Source organism: Zophobas morio, unplaced genomic scaffold (genome assembly GCF_036711695.1).
Source record: "Zophobas morio isolate AGI-343-1 ecotype UQ-CSIRO unplaced genomic scaffold, CSIRO_AGI_Zmor_V1 ptg000058l, whole genome shotgun sequence".
In the NCBI taxonomy this organism is placed as follows: domain Eukaryota; kingdom Metazoa; phylum Arthropoda; class Insecta; order Coleoptera; family Tenebrionidae; genus Zophobas; species Zophobas morio.
This window is the reverse complement of record NW_026972163.1, coordinates 7,689,859-7,708,431: the sequence shown is the minus strand read 5'-3', so window position 1 is coordinate 7,708,431 and position 18,573 is coordinate 7,689,859. Positions and strand designations below refer to the sequence as shown.

The following is an 18,573-nucleotide window of genomic DNA, read 5'->3' as shown; positions in this document are numbered from 1 at the left end:
GGTTTTATGTTCACACCACACTCTGAAGAGTTTTGTAGTTTTTTAGCATAACTTACATTATCTTGTTTAGTATCATAAGTGGAGATATGGTTACTATCCTTAGAGCTATCAGTACTACTTTGCGAAGTTTTAACCATTTGGCAAGATTTAACAAGATCAATAACAAATATCTGTTCTATTATTTCACGTTGTGAAAATGGGAGGTGCTGTTTCTGATTTGAAGGAAAAAAAAATTGGAAACGCCGCGGATCGTACCCGGGTCTTCTATTTGGAAACCACCTACACAGATCCTTGAGCCATTTTCTGCTCTTACTAGGCGACGTGTTATGTGGTAAAAGAACAGTGATGCTAAACAATAATAATATTAATAATAATAATAATAGTAATTCTAGAATCTCGAAAGTTGTTCTGTTAATCTAATTAATGCATATCATTACTTGGTCTTAGTGCCCGTAATGATAGAAGTCTTGCCTGAATGCCGGTCATTTCCGGGTCAGTGGTGGGTCTTAATATTAAACAAAAGCAAGGTGGATTCACAAAACACAAGTGTGGGAGTATAAAACTTTATAAAATTTAAGATATGTATGTATATATTAATTATACAAAATTTTGTGGTGATGTCATTCACGTTGTTGGTGGGGATGATTAGACAAATTTTGGTTGGCGTTTTACCATCTACATACAATATAAATACAAAATTTCAGTACTTTCGGAGATTATCTGTTTAATAAAAATCCGTGACGGCAGACAGACAGACAAATTACGGAAGCGTAGGTTAGGTGGAATTTTTTTTTGGAAAAAACTCCGATATGTCGAGAAAAAACTCGATATGTCGAGATTAAACTTAACAAGTCGAGTTTAATCTCGACATTTAGACATTTTACTTCCCGAGCGTAAGTGAAGGAAGTATTGTAATCGAGTCCGTCGACCGACCCTCTACTTTTACGTTTTCTCGACCTTCAACAACCCCTACAGTACGAAGAAATAGGTCTCCCGTTTCCGTCTGTCTGTCTATCTGTCCGTCTATCTGCCGTCCCGTATTTTTATTACATAGAAATTCAGAAAGTACTGGGCCGATTGTTGTCAAATTTTGTATTTATGCTAGGAATATCATAGATGGTAAAACCCTAACCAAAATTTAATTAATCATGCCCACCAAAAAATGTGATGACGTCACTTCAAAAATTGCAAATAGTAAATGAGTTCTAAATTGTAAAAAATAACATAGTCCTATACATGTAGTTTATAATTCCGAATTGAGTTTGTGCCTGAAATGTCCAGATTTTTTGAAAAAAAAAATCAAAATTATAAAACACGACATTGCAATTTAATTTGGAATCTGCAAAGCTGAATGCTTTGAAATTTTGCAGATGGTTTACAGTTATGATAAGCATGATAAATTTTTGAACAAAATATATTTACTTTTCCCCTCCAAAAAATTGATGACGTCAGCTCAAAAATTTGCCGAATAAATCCTATCTAAAATGTACAAAATATGATGCGTCTGTACTTGTAATATATCACTCCATTCATATTTTTTGGATTTGCATATACAGGGTGACTCAAAAAAATTAATGAATGCGCAAAATTTATTTTACTGATTTACTCAGGAACTACAAAACCGAATGCTTTGAAATCTTGAAGATGTTTTAAAATTATCATAAGCATGGTAAATTTTTGATTAAAAATTTATTTGCTCATCCCCCCTAAAAAATTGAGGACGTCACCCTAAAATTTGGTGTTTAATCCTATCTAAAATGTTAAAAATATGATAAGTCTGTACTTGTGATTTATCATTCCATTCATATTTTTTGGATTTGCATATAAAGGGTGACTCAAAAAATTAATGAATGCATGAATTTATTTTATTGGTTTAATCAGGAATTACAGAACCGAATGCTTTAAAATCATGGAAATGTTTTAAAGTTATTATAAGCATGGTAATTTTTTTATCAAAATGTATTTGCTCATCCCCCCTAAAAAATTGATGACGTCACCCCAAAATTTTGCTGAATAAATCCTATCTAAAATGTAAAAATATGATGAGTCTGTACTTGTGATTTATCATTCCATTCATTTTTTGGATTTGCATATACAGGGTAACTCAAACAAATTAATGAATGCGTGAATTTATTTTATCGATTTAATCAGGAATTACAAAACCGAATGCTTTGAAATCTTGGAGATATTTTAAAGGTATCATAAGCATGGTAAACTTTTGTTCAAAATGTATTTGTTCATCCCCCCTAAAAAATTGATGACGTCACCCCTAAATTTTGCTGATTAAATCCTATCTAAAATGCAAAAAATATGATGAGTTTGTACTTGTGATTTATCATTCCATTCATATTTTTTAGATTTGCTTAAGAGGTGGCTCAAAAAAATTAATGAATAAGTCAATTTATTTTATTGATTATATTAAAGGCAACACTTATTATTAGTAAATATTACATTGGACCAACCCAATTTGGTAGACACAAAATTTTGTAAAGTAAAAACTCGTTTGAAACATAAGCGTAGCAGTAGCACACTTATTCACATTTACTTTAACATTGCATTTGTTTTGAGCGCTGACTAGGTTCCGCGAATGTAGTATAAACATGTTTGTAATCAACCAATTGTGAATTCCACCGTCAAAAATTAAAATAAAACCCAATGTTTTATATAATAAGCGGAAGTCGAAGCAATAAAAATCTCTGGACGACCATCGGTTTTGTTTACAGTTTCTTTGCTTGACTCTCACGTATACAGTCTCAGCAAATGTTGCGCTTGTCGTCTTAAATTAAGAATGCTTATACATAAACGATTTTCAGTTGCCTCTCCCAGCGAATGAAGTACTCTTTAAACTCTTTAGACCAATTTTTTTCCCTTAATAAAAGACCAAAAGTATTTCGGGTCATGAAGTAGAGAATGCTGTACATTTTTTATGTATTCCACGTAATCTCTCTTAATCAATTTTTTAACAACACGCCTAGCAGACGAGAAGTCATTTAGAGACTGCTGCGCAGGAAACTGTTTATGTTTCTTAAATAACTTTTTCTTCAACTTGATGTGATACCTGAACTCTTACGAGTATCATTTAGGAAATGAATACTTACTAGACCTAAGCGAGGGAACATATTTGTCAAAAAGCTCATATAGATACTGATAAAGTAACTCACATGCCTTATTTACGTCAGAGATATCATGTAAAAATTTCCAATCAGCTTCAGCTAAATCCTCATAGAGGGAAGGAAAATCAGCTCGTTTAAAATTATAGGCTTTTTCATTAGGACTAATCGGGAAGTTTTAACTTCCGTTAAAAAATGACACGCTACGACACTTTTTCACTCAAATGCGTGAAAAAATGAAACGCTATGACATTTTACTTCCCGAGCGTAAGCAAAGGAAGTATTGTAATCGAGTCCGTCGGCCGACTCTCTACTTTTACGTTTTCTCGATCTTTCATGACCCCTAGAAGACGAAGAAATAGGTCTCCCATTTCCGTCTGTCTGCCGCCCCGGATTTTTATTAGACAGATAATTTCCGAAAGTACTGGACCGATTGTTGTGAAATTTTCTACTTATATTAGGAATATCATGTAGATGGTAAAACGCTAAATAAAATTTGTCTAATCATCCCCTCCACTAATGCGATGACGTCACTTCAAAATTGTACATAGTAAATGGATTTTAAATTGTATAAAATAATATAGTCCTACACATGTTGTTTACGACTCCGAATTGAGTTTTTACCCAAAACGACCAGATTTTTGAAAAAAAAAAAATCAAAATTATAAAACAACATTTTGCAATTTATTTTTAAATCTGCTAACCCGAATGCTTTGAGATGTTGCAAATGTTTTAAGGCTATAAAGAGCATAATAAATTTTTAGTCAAAATATATTTGGTTATTCCCTCCAAAAACTTGATGACGTCAGCTCAAAAGTTGTCGGAAACGTGACGACTGCATGCCTATTATGTTTTTTTTTCGCAGTAGATTTCAAAGCATTCGGTTTTGTAGTTCCTGAGTAAACCAATAAAATAAATTTACGCATTCATTATTTTTTCTGAGTCACCCGGTACATGCAAATTCAAAAAATATGAATGGATGATAAATTACAAGTACAGACTCATTATATTTTGTATATTCTAGGTAGGATTTATTCGGCAAACTTCTGAGCTGACGTCATCAGTTTTTTGGAGAAGACAACGAAATATATTTTGACTAAAAATTTATTATGCTCTATGTAACCTTAAAACATCTTCAAGATTTCAAAGCATTCGGTTTTGTAGTTCATGAGTAAATCAATAAAATAAATTTACACATTCATTAATTTTTTTGAGTCACCCTGTATACGCAAATCCAAAAAATATTAATGGAGTGATAAATCACAAGTACAGACTCATCATATTTTGTACAGTTTAGATAGGATTTATTCGTCAAACTTCGAGCTGACGTCATCAATTTTTTGGAGGGGATAAACAAATATATTTTGACTAAACATTTATTATGCTCTTCATAACCTTAAAACAACTGCAAGATTTCGAAGCATTCGGTTTTGTAGTTCCTGTTAACTCAATAAAATAAATTCCAGCATTCATTAATTGTTTTGGGTCAGCCTGTATATGCAAATCGAAAAAATATGAATGGAATGATAAATCACAAGAAGAGACTCATCATATTTTGTACATTTTAGATTGGATTTATTCAGCAAAATTTAGTGGTGACGTCATAAATTTTCCAGTGGGGATGAGTAAATACATTTTGATCAAAAACTTACCATGCCTATGATAATTTTAAAACATCTTCAAGATTCCAAAGCATTCAGTTTTGTAGTTCCTGAGTAAATCAGTAAAATACATTTACGCATTCATTAATTTTTTTGAGTCACCCTGTATATGCAAATCCAAAAAATATGAAGGGAGTGGTATATCACAAGTACAGACTCATCAGATTTTGTATATTTTAGATAGGATTTATTCGGCAAACTTTTGAGCTGACGTCATCAAGTTTTTGGAGGGGATAACCAAATATATTTTGACTAAAGATTTATGATGCTCTTTATAGCCTTAAAACATGTACAACATTTCAAAACATTCGGGTTAGCAGATTCATAATTAAATTGCAAAATGTTGTTTTATAATTTTGATTTTTTTTCCAAAAATCTGTTCGTTTCGGCTAAAAACTCAATTCGGAGTCGTAAACTACATGTGTAGGACTATGTAATTTTATACAATTTAAAACCCATTTACTATGTACAATTTTGAAGTGACGTCATCGCATTAGTGGTGAGGATGATTAGACGAATTTTGGTTAGCGTTTTACCATCTACATGATATTCCTAATATAAGTACAAAATTTCACAACAATCGGTCCAGTATTTTCGGAGATTATCTGCCTAATAAAAATTCGGGACGGCAGACAGACGGATGGACAGACGGAAATGGGAGACCTATTTCTACGTCTTCTAGGGGTCATGAAAGATCGAGAAAGCGTAAAAGTAGAGAGTCGGCCGACGGACTCGATTACAATACTTCCTTTGCTTACGCTCGGGAAGTAATTAATAAAAAATGTTACACTTTTTTTAATGAACCTTAAAAAAAATATTCAAAAACCACTTTAAAGAATTCAAATAATAGATATTTATTTTATTAGGAGTTTAAGTGATACTTCATGTGTCGAGTATGGACGATTAAACGCCGAGCGATAGCGAGGCGAATTAAGTCCATACGAGTCACATTAAGTCACTTAAACTCCGAATGAAATACAATCTTTTATTTTCAAACGATTAATCTTCTTTTGAAATGATTATTTCCTATCTTCTTGCTTCATTAAGGAATTGCCTTGATTTCACTTACCATGGTTACTATCGTTGACAACCACTATAATTTTCACATATTTATACTCCGGCGGAGTATAAATGTTTTATTTATACGCCGGCGGAGTATAAGTGGTACTTATACGCCGCTCAAACACGGTGTCATAGAAATGACACTTAAACCCCGGTAAGAGCGTCATATAAGTGTCAGTTATATGACGTTTGAAAATAAAAAAATTAATTGTTATGCAACCAACTTTATAACTTCAATATTTGAATTGTCTTTCAATAGCTGTCTCTACCGGACTCCCGCTAAATGTCATATGTCATACAAAAATTTTGCTCACGCGCATGGCCGGACAAAGTGAAACCATAGATTAATATATGTAGATGCGACATAGAGGCTGGTTTTGCAAAACCACTCTTACTGACATTGGAGTCCGCAACCGCCGAAAGGCAAGCGCCAAATTTAAATAATTGATGCCAATAAAAACCCTATTTCACTGTAATTGTAATTCGTGTGATCTGAATGAACGTGAAGGAAACAGTAAGCAGCTTGTAATATGCTGGTAAATTTAGTGTCAATTTGTCGACAATGAAACGCGTCGTTAATAGCCATTTTTGCTACAAGTTGCGAAATGGTAGTGTTTTACGCACTAGACGTGAAGACCCATTTCGCACGTGTAGCAAATAAGATGTTTTCTACAGTCGCAGCAAAATTTAAACATAAACATTTCAAGTGACATTTCTCACAATTAATTTAAAATTGACACTTGATTTGACAATATTTAAATTTTTATTGATACGACTTCAAGTAAGCCACTAGTAACAATGTTGGTGGTCTAGTAAGAAATTGTTTATCAACAAAAACAATTGTGCCATACAATTGTGCCTGGTTTTAGTGTAAATGCAGTTTAATGTATTATTCGATCTAAGAATTAAGGACACATTATAAAATTGTGTCTATAATTATAAAAACATCAGCATCAGTGATTCCGAAATCCCGTCCGACGTTGAACAAGCACCTGAAGCCGCCCTAACAACAGTAATTCCTGAATAGTCGAAACAAGTATACGAAGCAACCTACAATAAGTTTAGTAAATGGTGTGATCAGAAAAAAGTGATTCTGGCATATTTTTCCGAAATATCCTTAACTCTAAAAGCTAAAAACTTCATGGAGTAACTTACTCAATGCTTCGAACTACAATGTACGTGAATAAAAATATTGACATTGGTAAATACACAAACGTTATCGCATTCTTGAAAAGAAAAGCTGAGGGTTACCAACTTAAAAAATCAAGAATATTTTCCGAAGAAGAAATAGAAAAATTTATTAAAGAAGCGGACAACACAAGTTATTTATTGATGAAGGTAAAACGATTATTTGCAATTTTAAGAAATTATTTAGTATTAACATTTAAGGTTGCATTAATTGTTGGTATATCCGGCGCCTGCAGAAGAGAGGAGCATACATTTTTGAGCGCAAAGGAGGTTGAAGTTGTATCGACTTAAGACATGGGGGTTGGTGTTCTTCTTCAATGCCGAAGGATACGTTGAGAATTCTTTGGAAAACAAAAGTCTTGTTGCAAGGAAAATTCTAGGTGAAAAAGAAGTTGTTTCCAAAAAATCAAAAATCTCTGAAAACGAACCCATGAATTCCTCAGATGCATTACCGCCATTTCCAGTAGAAAACGTCGTCTTCATCTTCGTCAACAAATACCATTAATTTAAATAATTGTACTGTAAATGTTTATACTAAATAAAACGTTTTTGTAAATTATTGTTTACTTACAATAACAGTGCGTAAAAGTGCGACTAGCATACTTTTCCGCACTCGTATGTCACTTTTACGTACTTGTGTCTAAAAACGTGCCATTTTGAAATTAAAATCACAATAAAAATGTCTACTTTATATAGCGATTGTAGAAAACAGTATTGTGACATTTCTTTAGTTAATTTTATTCCTAGTTAGAAACAAACCCTGCTACCAACATAAATTAAGGAATCCGCAACCGTCATTTGATTTCAACTATGACGCTTCTCTATGTTCTCTGGTGAAACTCTATCTTCATATCAAGAAGACCGTAGTTGACTCAATCGATGTTGTATTTTTTAACACTTACATTCTCAGATGGCACCATTGTACTGAAATCTTCAATTATTTAGACAGGCAATTAACAATTGGAGGAAGAGCCATATGTCTTTAGAGTTAGTCATGCTGCGATACCAGTTTTAACGCGCCTGTTGTAGCAAAATTATTAATGAATTTTAAACACCTTACCTATTCCACAGTGACTCCTACTGTAAATGCTCTCTTTTTATTTGGTGACACTTTTAAAATAAATAATCAGGTAACAAGAAACCACTTTAAATAAAAATATAGAAACATTTAATAAAAAATCTTGAAAAAATAATATTTTAATACGTCTTTAATTACTTTTCTCATTTCTTGCTAAACTGTCCATTTGTGCTTGTTATTTCATTTGTTTGTATATGTTAAGATAATAATAAAAACAATATATACTTATGTTTTTCATTTGAATCAGGATCCTGGAAAAGCATTTAAGTCAAATTAATCATCAACTTCTGTCAGATGAAGAAGCACAGGAAGTAGTCAGACTGCTGATTCCTAGTAAATCCATTGCAGAAGATGCCACAGTTAACACATGTGGAGATTCCTTACATGATTCAAAAAGACCGTGTGATACGTCCATGATTTCTGAGGTTTCCGAATCGACTGATTTTGAGGAAGCCATTAAAACTGATAAAGTTGACGAGATCGACACATTTTTGGATGAAAGTGGTAGAAAAAATTCTTGTTTTTTGTTTTGTTGGGTACTATAACATACTTATCTGCAGTGGTTCATTCTCAACAAAAGGATTATGTTCCTGATATAATACCGATTGTGGGAGTTGAAGACGGCGTGCACTATTTTGAAGACGGACATTTTTGGATGGAAGTTCCAGGATTATTACCTGAAGATTTGACAGAAGAAGAAGAGGACACAAAATGTAGCATACGTTATTCCAAACAAAGCAAGGTTTCTTTTTCTACAGAACCTATGAAAGTGTATTCAACTTTCAGCATAACCGAATATGATAGACGTAATGAAGATGTAGACCCAGTAGCGGCATCAGCGGAGTACGAACTGGAAAAGCGCGTAGAGAAAATGGATGTTTTTCCTGTAGAATTGGTTAAAGGATCTGAAGGGTTAGGTCTCAGTATAATTGGAATGGGTGTTGGAGCTGATGCGGGCTTGGAGAAGTTAGGTATTGGAGTAAACTACTTGTATAACATGTGTTGAGGTACATGAAAATTTTGTAGGTATTTTTGTGAAAACAATAACTACAAATGGAGCGGCAGCTAAAGATGGAAGAATTAAAGTAAATGATCAAATTATAGAAGTTGATGGAAAGAGTCTTGTCGGTGTTACTCAAGCTTATGCTGCTAGTGTTTTAAGAAACACTTCCGGTCTAGTGAAATTTAGCATTGGTCGTGAACGTGATCCGGAAAACAGCGAAGTAGCTCAACTCATCAGACAATCATTGCAAGCAGATAAGGAACGAGAAGAAAGAAGGCAAAAAACTATGGAAACTGAACAACAACAGAGTGATGCTAGTACAGTTCCATTAACAGGTACGTTTTTAAAATAATAATTATTATTAATGTACTGAAGATGATGTGTGAATAAATCGCATTTTGAACATTTTTTGCAATATATTTAAATTACGCTGTCTATAACACATGTATGAAAATATGTCATGAACTGTTAGCGTTTTCGATGTCTGACCGTTTTTTATTCTGTACAGTTTTTACTGGCGGTAACATTTTGTGATAATTTTCACACATATGAATACCAGGTTTTTCACCTATTTTAGATTTAGTGGGGTATATTTCAAATTACTGCCGCAGCAAAAATTTGGACTAAAAGCTTTATGCTATAGAGTCCGACGGAATGGGACTATTTGCCGCGGCCGACTTGGCGCGAGCCATTTTGGGGCAGGGACACTTTGGCGCAAGCCATCATGGCGCGAGCCATCTTGGCGCGAGCCATCTTGGCGCGAGTACGTCGGTATATAATATAAAAAATATTTATTGATCGTACTGTGGGTAGCACCTTGTTATTTATGCCAAGTGTAGGCAATCAAATACACAGTTTCATTCGCACAAATTCCAATAACTAAATAATCCACGGAGCAAGAAGTTTCACGGTTAGGAGTATGTTTATAATGGGGTGCAGGGAGCAAAGCGCCCGTGTCCATTAAAAAGTCGACATTACCCCTCCACGTGTTGGTGACTATAAAAATTAGGTTATGCTAACAACGGCTGCAATTTTTTTATATATTTATATCTATTTTTTTATGCGAATTCATCCGCGCCAAGTCGGCCGCGCCGAATTGTCCTAGACCGGAGTCCGGACATAAACAGTGGTGGCGCCTGCTGGCGGCAGACTCGAATGTATTGGTGTGAAAACATCAGCCGTTTCGGTAGTGCATTTAATATAGAGTAAACATGTTTGGGGCCTAGTGTGTGTTGTATAAAATGGCATTATCGTTTCGTACTAGTTGCACACATTGTGTGTTGTTGGATGTATAGTAGCTGTCGGAATGGGACTATTTGGCGCGGACCCGAGTCCATGCAGCTTGCGGGATTTTGGAATGTTTGTCATCAAACATTAAGTAGAGAAAAATTCCGATTTGCTATAATTTACCACAAAGCACGTACTCGACAAACGCAAACGTAGGCCCGTTTAACATAAAATTGTGTTACCGAAATTTTGAATCTATTTATACACAGATTTATCGCAAAACAAATTTTGAGTACTCCTGCAAAACGTGTATTGCAATCGTAAAGTGTTGTATATAACTATTGCAAGCACGGAAATGAGGCTAGCCTCAATTTTATCTTTTTTCGTTTTTCAACTCATACCGCTTATGAGTGTATTGTAGATTGCTTGCATATTAACGGACATCAATTTTGCATCTACTGTAGAGGCAAGCTTCGAGTTTGTCTGATTCGCGTTAGAAACTGCATGTTGTGTGTCGAGTGTTAAAACTCGCTGTTTAATTAAGAGAGCAGTAATTTTCCTTGTTGATTTTTAAAATTTTAGAAAAGAAAAACACAATATAATGGCAGAAATGTATCGTTAAAAAATAATAAAAATACTAATAAGACGCAAAATTCATTGCTGAGGCATTGCATCACCTGCCTCATAAGACAAGCCGCCCCACGTACTTATTACTATACAAGTTTAAATGACCATATTAAGTTTTCAGAGTCGATTGTTAAACCACGGCCGACTAGTATAAAGGTTATGGCCTGTCCAAGAGGTAAGAGGTACCATACGTGTTGCCATCTCGGAATGGGACTATTTGGCGCGGCCGACTTGGCGCGAACCACTTTGGCGCAAGGCCAACTTGGCGCAGGGACACTTTGGCGCAAGCATCTTGGCGCGAGCCATCTTGACGCCGAATTGTCCTAGGCCGGAGTCCGGACATAAACAGTGGTGGCGCCTGCTGGCGGCAGACTCGAATGTATTGGTGTGAAAACATCAGCCGTTTCGGTAGTGCATTTAATATAGAGTAAACATGTTTGGGGCCTAGTGTGTGTTGTATAAAATGGCATTATCGTTTCGTACTAGTTGCACACATTGTATGTTGTTGGATGTATAGTAGCTGCCGGAATGGGACTATTTGGCGCGGCCGACTTGGCGCGAGCCGTTTTGGCGCAAAGCCAACTTGGCGCAGGGACACTTTGGCGTAAGCCATCTTGACGCGAGCCATCTTGGCGCGAGACGTCGGTATATAATATGTGGGCAATGTGGTCGAAGGTCCGTGAATTTAAACTAAGCACTTTATAAATTGGAAACTTTTATTTATTTTTTATTTTATCGAAAAACAGACTTTTCTAAAAATTGTTTCTTTCGTCACCATAGCGGCCATTACTTTTTCCGCAGCTCTGGTGATGCTACAGTACCCCCCTCCTAGTGAGAGGCGCGAACGAAAATTAAGATAACTCATTAACAATGTGATAACGAGACAAACAATATGTTGAAAATTAAGTATTTGTGATTACGGTTCCGAAACGGACAGGTGACCGAACCACACGTCCACAGCGCGTTGTCGACGGTGACTTCACTGGTGCAGAATCTCGATGTGAAGTATTCTCTGGAGTGATGTTCGCTCGCGTGGGATACTGCTTATCAGGTTCGATGTAGGCGACTTTGAGCCGATCTATAGAGACGGTACTTGGTTTACCATTGATAAGAAGCGTAAAGAACTTGTCATTTCTATCTAACACTTTAAACGGACCATCGTACGGTGGTTCAAGAGGCCGTTTAACACGATCAACGCGCACAAAAACGAAATTTGCAGTTCCTAAGTCTTTTGGCACGTAAACGTCTTGTTCGCGGTTGTGAGTTGTTCTAGTGTAGGCTATCTTCTGCATAACGTTTCTGATCTTATCGGCGAATGTTGAATCCGCAAATGGTTGTGAAGTCTGTATCAGTCGCGGGTCTGTGAGGTCACCAGGCATTCTTAATGTTGTACCATAAAGAAGTTCTGATGGTGTTGCTTCTATGTTTTCCTTCACTTCGTTTCGAAGTGCAAGTAACACAAGAGGGAGTGCTCGTACCCACTGAGCGTCATGACATTTTAGAGCTGTCTTAAGCCTCCTGTGAAATCTTTCTACAAGACCATTCGACATAGGGTGAAAGGCGGTCGTTCGAAGTCTGTTAACTCCGATTAAGTTGCGAAGCTCCGAGAAGAGGACTGATTCGAATTGTGTACCACGATCAGTTGTTATTTGTGAGGGCACTCCGTAGCGAGAAACCCAATGGTTGACAAGTGTTCTCGCACAAGTTTCAGCCGTTATATTAGTGATGGGGATAGCTTCGGGCCATCTCGTGAAGCGATCAATGGCTGTAAATAGGTACTCAAAACCTTCTGAATGTGGAAGTGGACCAACTATATCTACGTGGACATGCGAAAGTCTTGCGTCGGGATCCAAGAAAGTTCCAATCGGCGATTTGATGTGCCGATGTATTTTGTTTTTCTGACACTGAAGACAGGTCTTAACCCAATTCGATGTGTCTTTTCTCATACTTGGCCAGAAATAGTTTCTGGAAATTAATTTAATGGAGTTTTTTGTGCCAGGATGTGCGATGTTATGCGTAGATTCAAAGATGTGACGACGGTGCGGAGGCGGAATGTATAGACGATTTCTTCCTAGCGTTGTTTCGTACCAGAGATGCTGAGCTGACAAAGGATCTTGAATTTCTTGAAAGGTGAATTTGCCTTCTTGTTTCAAGCGTTGGAGATCGGGATCATCAGCTTGTGCTGTAGCTAGCACTGAAGAGTCTAAAGCCTTGCAAGAGATTGTAGCAATTCTCGAAAGCATGTCGGCAGGCACGTTATTGATACCATTGATATACTGAATGTCGGTAGAATATTGTGATATTAAATCAAGCTGTCGTGCTTGGCGAGGGCTGGATTTTTCTGATTTTTTCTGAAACGCATATATCAAAGGTTTGTGGTCGCAGAAAATTGTAAATATACGACCTTCGAGGAAGTGTTGAAAGTGGAGAATTGTTTTGTAGATAGCAAGCAACTCTCTGTCGTAAGTGCTGTAGCGTCTTTCTGTGCCGGTGAGTTTTTTCGAGAAGAAAGCAATGGGTTGTTGTTCGTTGTCCACGAGTTGTTGCAAAACACCGCCAACAGCAGTATCGGAGGCATCAGTTGCAATGCTCAACTTACTGTGAGGTGCTGGATACGTTAAAAGAGCCACGTTCAGCAAAGAAGATTTGCATTTGTCGAATGCTTCAACTACTTCTGGAGTACTGATAATTGGTCGGTCTTTACGAGTGCAGCCATTTAGTAAACAGTTCAATGGAGATTGTAACTCGGCAGCATTCGGAATCCAACGCCGGTAGTAGTTAATTGTTCCCAAAAATCTTTGTAGAGCCTTTGAAGTTTTCGGAAATTCCATGTCTTGTACAGCCTGAACTTTTTCTGCTAGAGGTTTGATGCCATCTGACGAAACTTGAACACCTAAGAATTTAAGAGTGTCGACGCCAAAAACACATTTCTTTGGGTTAATGACTAGATCCTGCTGACTAAGTCGTTTTAAGACCATCTCTAGATGCTGGAGATGTTCTCCAGGAGTCGAGGATGCTATTAGGATGTCGTCTAAGTAGGCATAAGTAAAGTCTAAACCGTGCAAGACTTGATCTATGAAGCGTTGAAAAGATTGTGCAGCATTCCTCAGGCCAAATGGTGTTCGCAGAAATTCGAAGAGACCGAATGGTGTAATTACAGCTGTTTTGGGTCGATCTGCCGCCGCAACTGGTATCTGGTGATAAGCTTTAACAAGATCGAGAGATGAAAAAACTTTCTTGCCGTAGAGGCAATGACTGAAATCCTGAATATGTGGAATAGGATACTTATCCGGTATCGTTACCGCGTTCAATGATCGAAAGTCTCCACATGGCCTCCAACTGTTATCTTGTTTAGGTACAAGGTGTAGAGGACTTGCCCACGGGGATGACGACGGTTGTATTATCCCCAGTTTTAGCATCTCGTCAAATTCTTTTTTAGCGATTTTCAGCTTCTCAGGAGGAAGTCTTCGAGCTCTGTGAGAAACTGGCGGGCCTTTCGTCTGAATATGGTGAAGAACGGTATGCTTCGGCTCTCGAAAAATGTTGAGGGGGCGCATAACTTCGGGAAATTTACGCAGGAGGTCTTGATATACTTTTTCGGTGTTCTGGAACAGCGCATGTATACCAATTTCGTTGGACTGCTTTGCGGAACATGATACTGAAACTGAAGTTAATGTGTCTATAAGTTTTTTGCCACTAACATCAACTAAGAGTTTATAATGCCCAAGAAAATCAGCGCCTAAGATAGCGTTTGTAACATTGGCTACTAGGAAGGTCCACCGAAAATTACGCCTTAAACCTAAATTCACATCGATTGTCTTTTCACCAAAAAGTTTAATGTTTGAACCACTAGCTGTTTGTAAGGCGAATCGCGGAAAATATGCACAATGTTTATCGCGATAGCGTGCGGGTAAAATGGAAAAGTCTGCTCCAGTGTCTATTAGGTATGGCACCTTGGAGGTTTTGTCGCTTATGTACAACCGATGGGCGGCGCTTTCAACGGCAGAAATTACCCTAATTCCTGCCGGGAATCGGCGTTTTTTGAAAACTGACAATCTAGGCCGTGACATTTTCGAGCTTTGTCACCAAATTTGACATGATACCAACAAACATTGACGTTTTGGTCTCCTTTGGTGATTGACCGACTAGCACTACGCGTTCGTTTGTAGTTGTTATACTTGCGGTTCTCATGACGGCGTCTGCTGTAATCGCTGGTAAGTTCCTGTTGCAATCGAATTAGCTCGTCCATTTTCTTAACTAAGATGCTCAATGGACTGTTCGCATCGTCTTGACGAGTGGTGATTGTTGAAACAGCTGTCGTCGGCACTGCTTCCAAAATTTTGTCAGCTACTTCCGCGAGCTTGCCTAAATTAATGTCACCAAGCGATATTAGGACTGGTTTAATAATTTGTGGCATTTGTTGCATAAAAAGCTCCCGCAATACTTGCTCGTTCACTGATTTGTTTGAACCTTCTCCCACGAGGGTTATCATTTGACGATACAGTTGTGACGGCTTCCTAGAACCTAGCTCCAGTCCTGACAGTAGTTGTTGCACTTTCTGACTCTCTGTCAACGTGAGACGTGCAAGTATTCCTCGTCTTAATTTACTGTACGGCTGCGGCTCCTCCGGCTTCAGGGCTGTAATTATGTCTGCTACCTCGCTAGCGATTTCGGGAGGAAGAGCACCAAGAGTATGGTTATATTTTGTCTTCTCAGCGGTGACGTTTGCCAAATCAAATTTTGCCTCGATAATGGCGAACCATAATTCCGGTTTGTGGTTCCAAAATGGAGGTAGTGATCCCACTGCGGCGTTTACCTGTTGGCTCTCGGCAATTTCAGACGATTGGGAAAGTTCGATTGGAGAAGTCATTTCTTCAATTTGATATTGCAAATCTTATCACGTCGGGGTCACCAATGTGGGCAATGTGGTCGAAGGTCCGTGAATTTAAACTAAGCACTTTATAAATTGGAAACTTTTATTTATTTTTTATTTTATCGAAAAACAGACTTTTCTAAAAATTGTTTCTTTCGTCACCATAGCGGCCATTACTTTTTCCGCAGCTCTGGTGATGCTACAAATATAAAAAATATTTATTGTTCGTACTGTGGTTGGCACCCTGTTATTTATGCTAAGTGTAGGCAACCAAACACACAGTTTCATTCGCACAAATTCCAATCACTAAATGATCCACGGAGCAAGAAGTTCCACGTTTAGGAGTATGTTTATAATGGGGTGCAGGGCGCGAAGCGCCCGTGTGTCTATTAAAAACTCGACATTACCCCTCCACGCGTTGGAGACTATAAAAATTAGGTTATGCTAACAACGGGTGCAATTTTTGTATATTTATATATATTTTTCTTGGTGCGAGTTCATTCGCGCCAAGATGGCTTGCGCCAAAGTGTCCTTGCGCCAAAATATCTCGCGCCAAGTCGGCTGCTCCAAGTTGGCCGCGCCAAGTCGGCCGCGCCAAGTCGGCCGCGCCGAATTGTCCTAGACCGAGTAGCTGCAAACTAGCACTGGACAGGGAAGATCATAAAAATTAAGCAACAATGAAACGTCAATTAGGTGTTCAGAAAGGCGGCAGGTACCAAGACCGTACCATAAATAAAATCTGCCTTGCTATTACGTTGCATTCAGGGCTTCGCCAGGTCCGTATTAAGTTTTACTTACCAAGTTTTACTGAACGAATGATAAAAACATTTAAGCTGGGTTTATAATTTTAGTGTTAATAATAATATTAATATTAAAAATAATAATAACCTTAAATGAACAAACAATTCAGTCAGATCCAATAATGATCCCAAGAGGAATTTTTCAAGGCGATTCTCTTAGCCTGTTATGGTTCTGCTTAGCAATAAATCCCCTCCGATATCCTGAACAGCTGCAATTATGGGTTCAATATAAGAATTAACAAACAAAGAGAAAACAGAATAAGTCACTTGCTGTATATGGATGACATAAAAATATATGCAAGTACACAAAATCAGTTAAATCTATTAAATCTGACTGATCAGTTTTCCGGTGATATTGGTATGTGTTTTGGTATTGAGAAATGTAAGACCCAAGCAATCAGAAAAGGCGTCCAACACCAAGTATAGTCGTCCAGATCGTACTTCGTTTTTATGACTGCACCCTATTGTGTAGGAGTTAAATCCCTTCACAATGGGTCCGTGCCGCAAGTGATCCAGCGCTCATAAACCATCAACAGACCAACTGTCTGTTGTAATTCAATATTTTAATGAAGGCAAAAATTATTACGACCATATCCCATACATTCTCTGTTTAGCTTACTGTTAAGTATTTGTTTATAAAGGGCGATAAATGTAAGACGCCCGAGAAACGCTGAGTACTTCAGTTTGAATTTTATATTTTATATATGCGTATTTGTGATCTTAAAAGTTAGTTCGTAATAAGCTTTAAGAACGAACGGATCGCATTTTTAATACACGCACTTTAAGGACAATTGTGTTTTAATTAACCCATTTCCTAGAGGTTATGGGCCCAGTCTACGCGTAAAGTGTGTGTATATCGTGTTACGTGCCGGCGCGACAAACGAAATAAACTGAAAATGGATAACACACGTGTAAAGCGAAATAAACAACCGTTTAAGGGTGAAAAGTATAGTGTGTGGAAATTTAGAATTCGGGCATTGTTGGCTGAGTTGGAAGTGCTACATGTCATAGACAGTGCCGTACCACCAGTGATTACAAATGAGTGGAAGAAACAAGATTTAACAGCGAAAAATGTTATCGTAGAATATCTCCACGACTCGTTTCTTGGTTTTGCGAAAGAGAATGAACAAGCACGAGAGATACTATCCAAACTAGACAATATCTACGAAAGAAGTTTGGCAACTCAGTTGGCGTTAAGAAAACAACTATTAAGCCTGAAACTCCAAGGCGATAACACCTTATTCCAACACTTCACCCGCTTCGATGTCATAATTGCAGATTTAGTTGCAGCCGGAGCCGTGTTAGAAGAGATGGACAAAGTGTCCCATCTACTCTTGACGTTACCGTCCTGTTACGACGGAGTAATAACTGCATTAGAAACCCTGGGAGCGGACAATTTAAGCCTCGTTTGTCAAAACTCGTTTGTTAGATCACGAAGTCAAACTACAAACGGGAGAAACAGCCACTAACCAAAAGGCCTTAAGAACGAGCAGTTCTTATTCATCGCAGAGACCCAGTGGGAGTCAAGATAACTTCAAAACCGTACGAAATACGAAGAAATTTTTCAAAAGAAGGGCACAAAAATTTCGACAAACATCCTCTTCGAAATCTTACTATAAATTATCACATATGAAATGTGAACATTGTGGCCGACGTAATCATCAAAAGGTTGACTGTTATTATTATAAACGGATGTTGACAAAGCAAGAACAAAATCCAGGTGATAAACAACCACCACAATCAAAGCTTGCGAACACCGACCACTTTGCCTTCATGATGACTAGCTGTGATGAAAATCTACAAAACGACACCCACACATATGGTCAACAGAGATGACCTTTTTACCTCCTGGTCTGTTTTGTCACCGCCACTGCAGGTTGCTGTTGCGAAAACCGGCGAATTCATGACGGCGACAAAGCGTGGTCTAATCCACGTTACCACCAC

General features: G+C 37.4%; 1 protein-coding gene across 8 annotated transcripts in view; it reads left to right on the top strand.

The window, feature by feature from the left end:
- LOC135143098 (uncharacterized protein) overlaps window positions 1-18,573 on the top strand; it is a 342,333-nt gene that overhangs the window by 124,963 nt on the left and 198,797 nt on the right. For all 8 annotated transcript variants that reach the window (XM_064074952.1, XM_064074959.1, XM_064074954.1 and 5 more), the window contains exons 4-6: window positions 8,347-8,603; window positions 8,660-9,070; window positions 9,126-9,437. In XM_064074952.1, coding sequence (XP_063931022.1) covers window positions 8,347-8,603; window positions 8,660-9,070; window positions 9,126-9,437 — 980 coding nt within the window. The remainder of the gene's footprint in view (window positions 1-8,346; window positions 8,604-8,659; window positions 9,071-9,125; window positions 9,438-18,573) is intronic.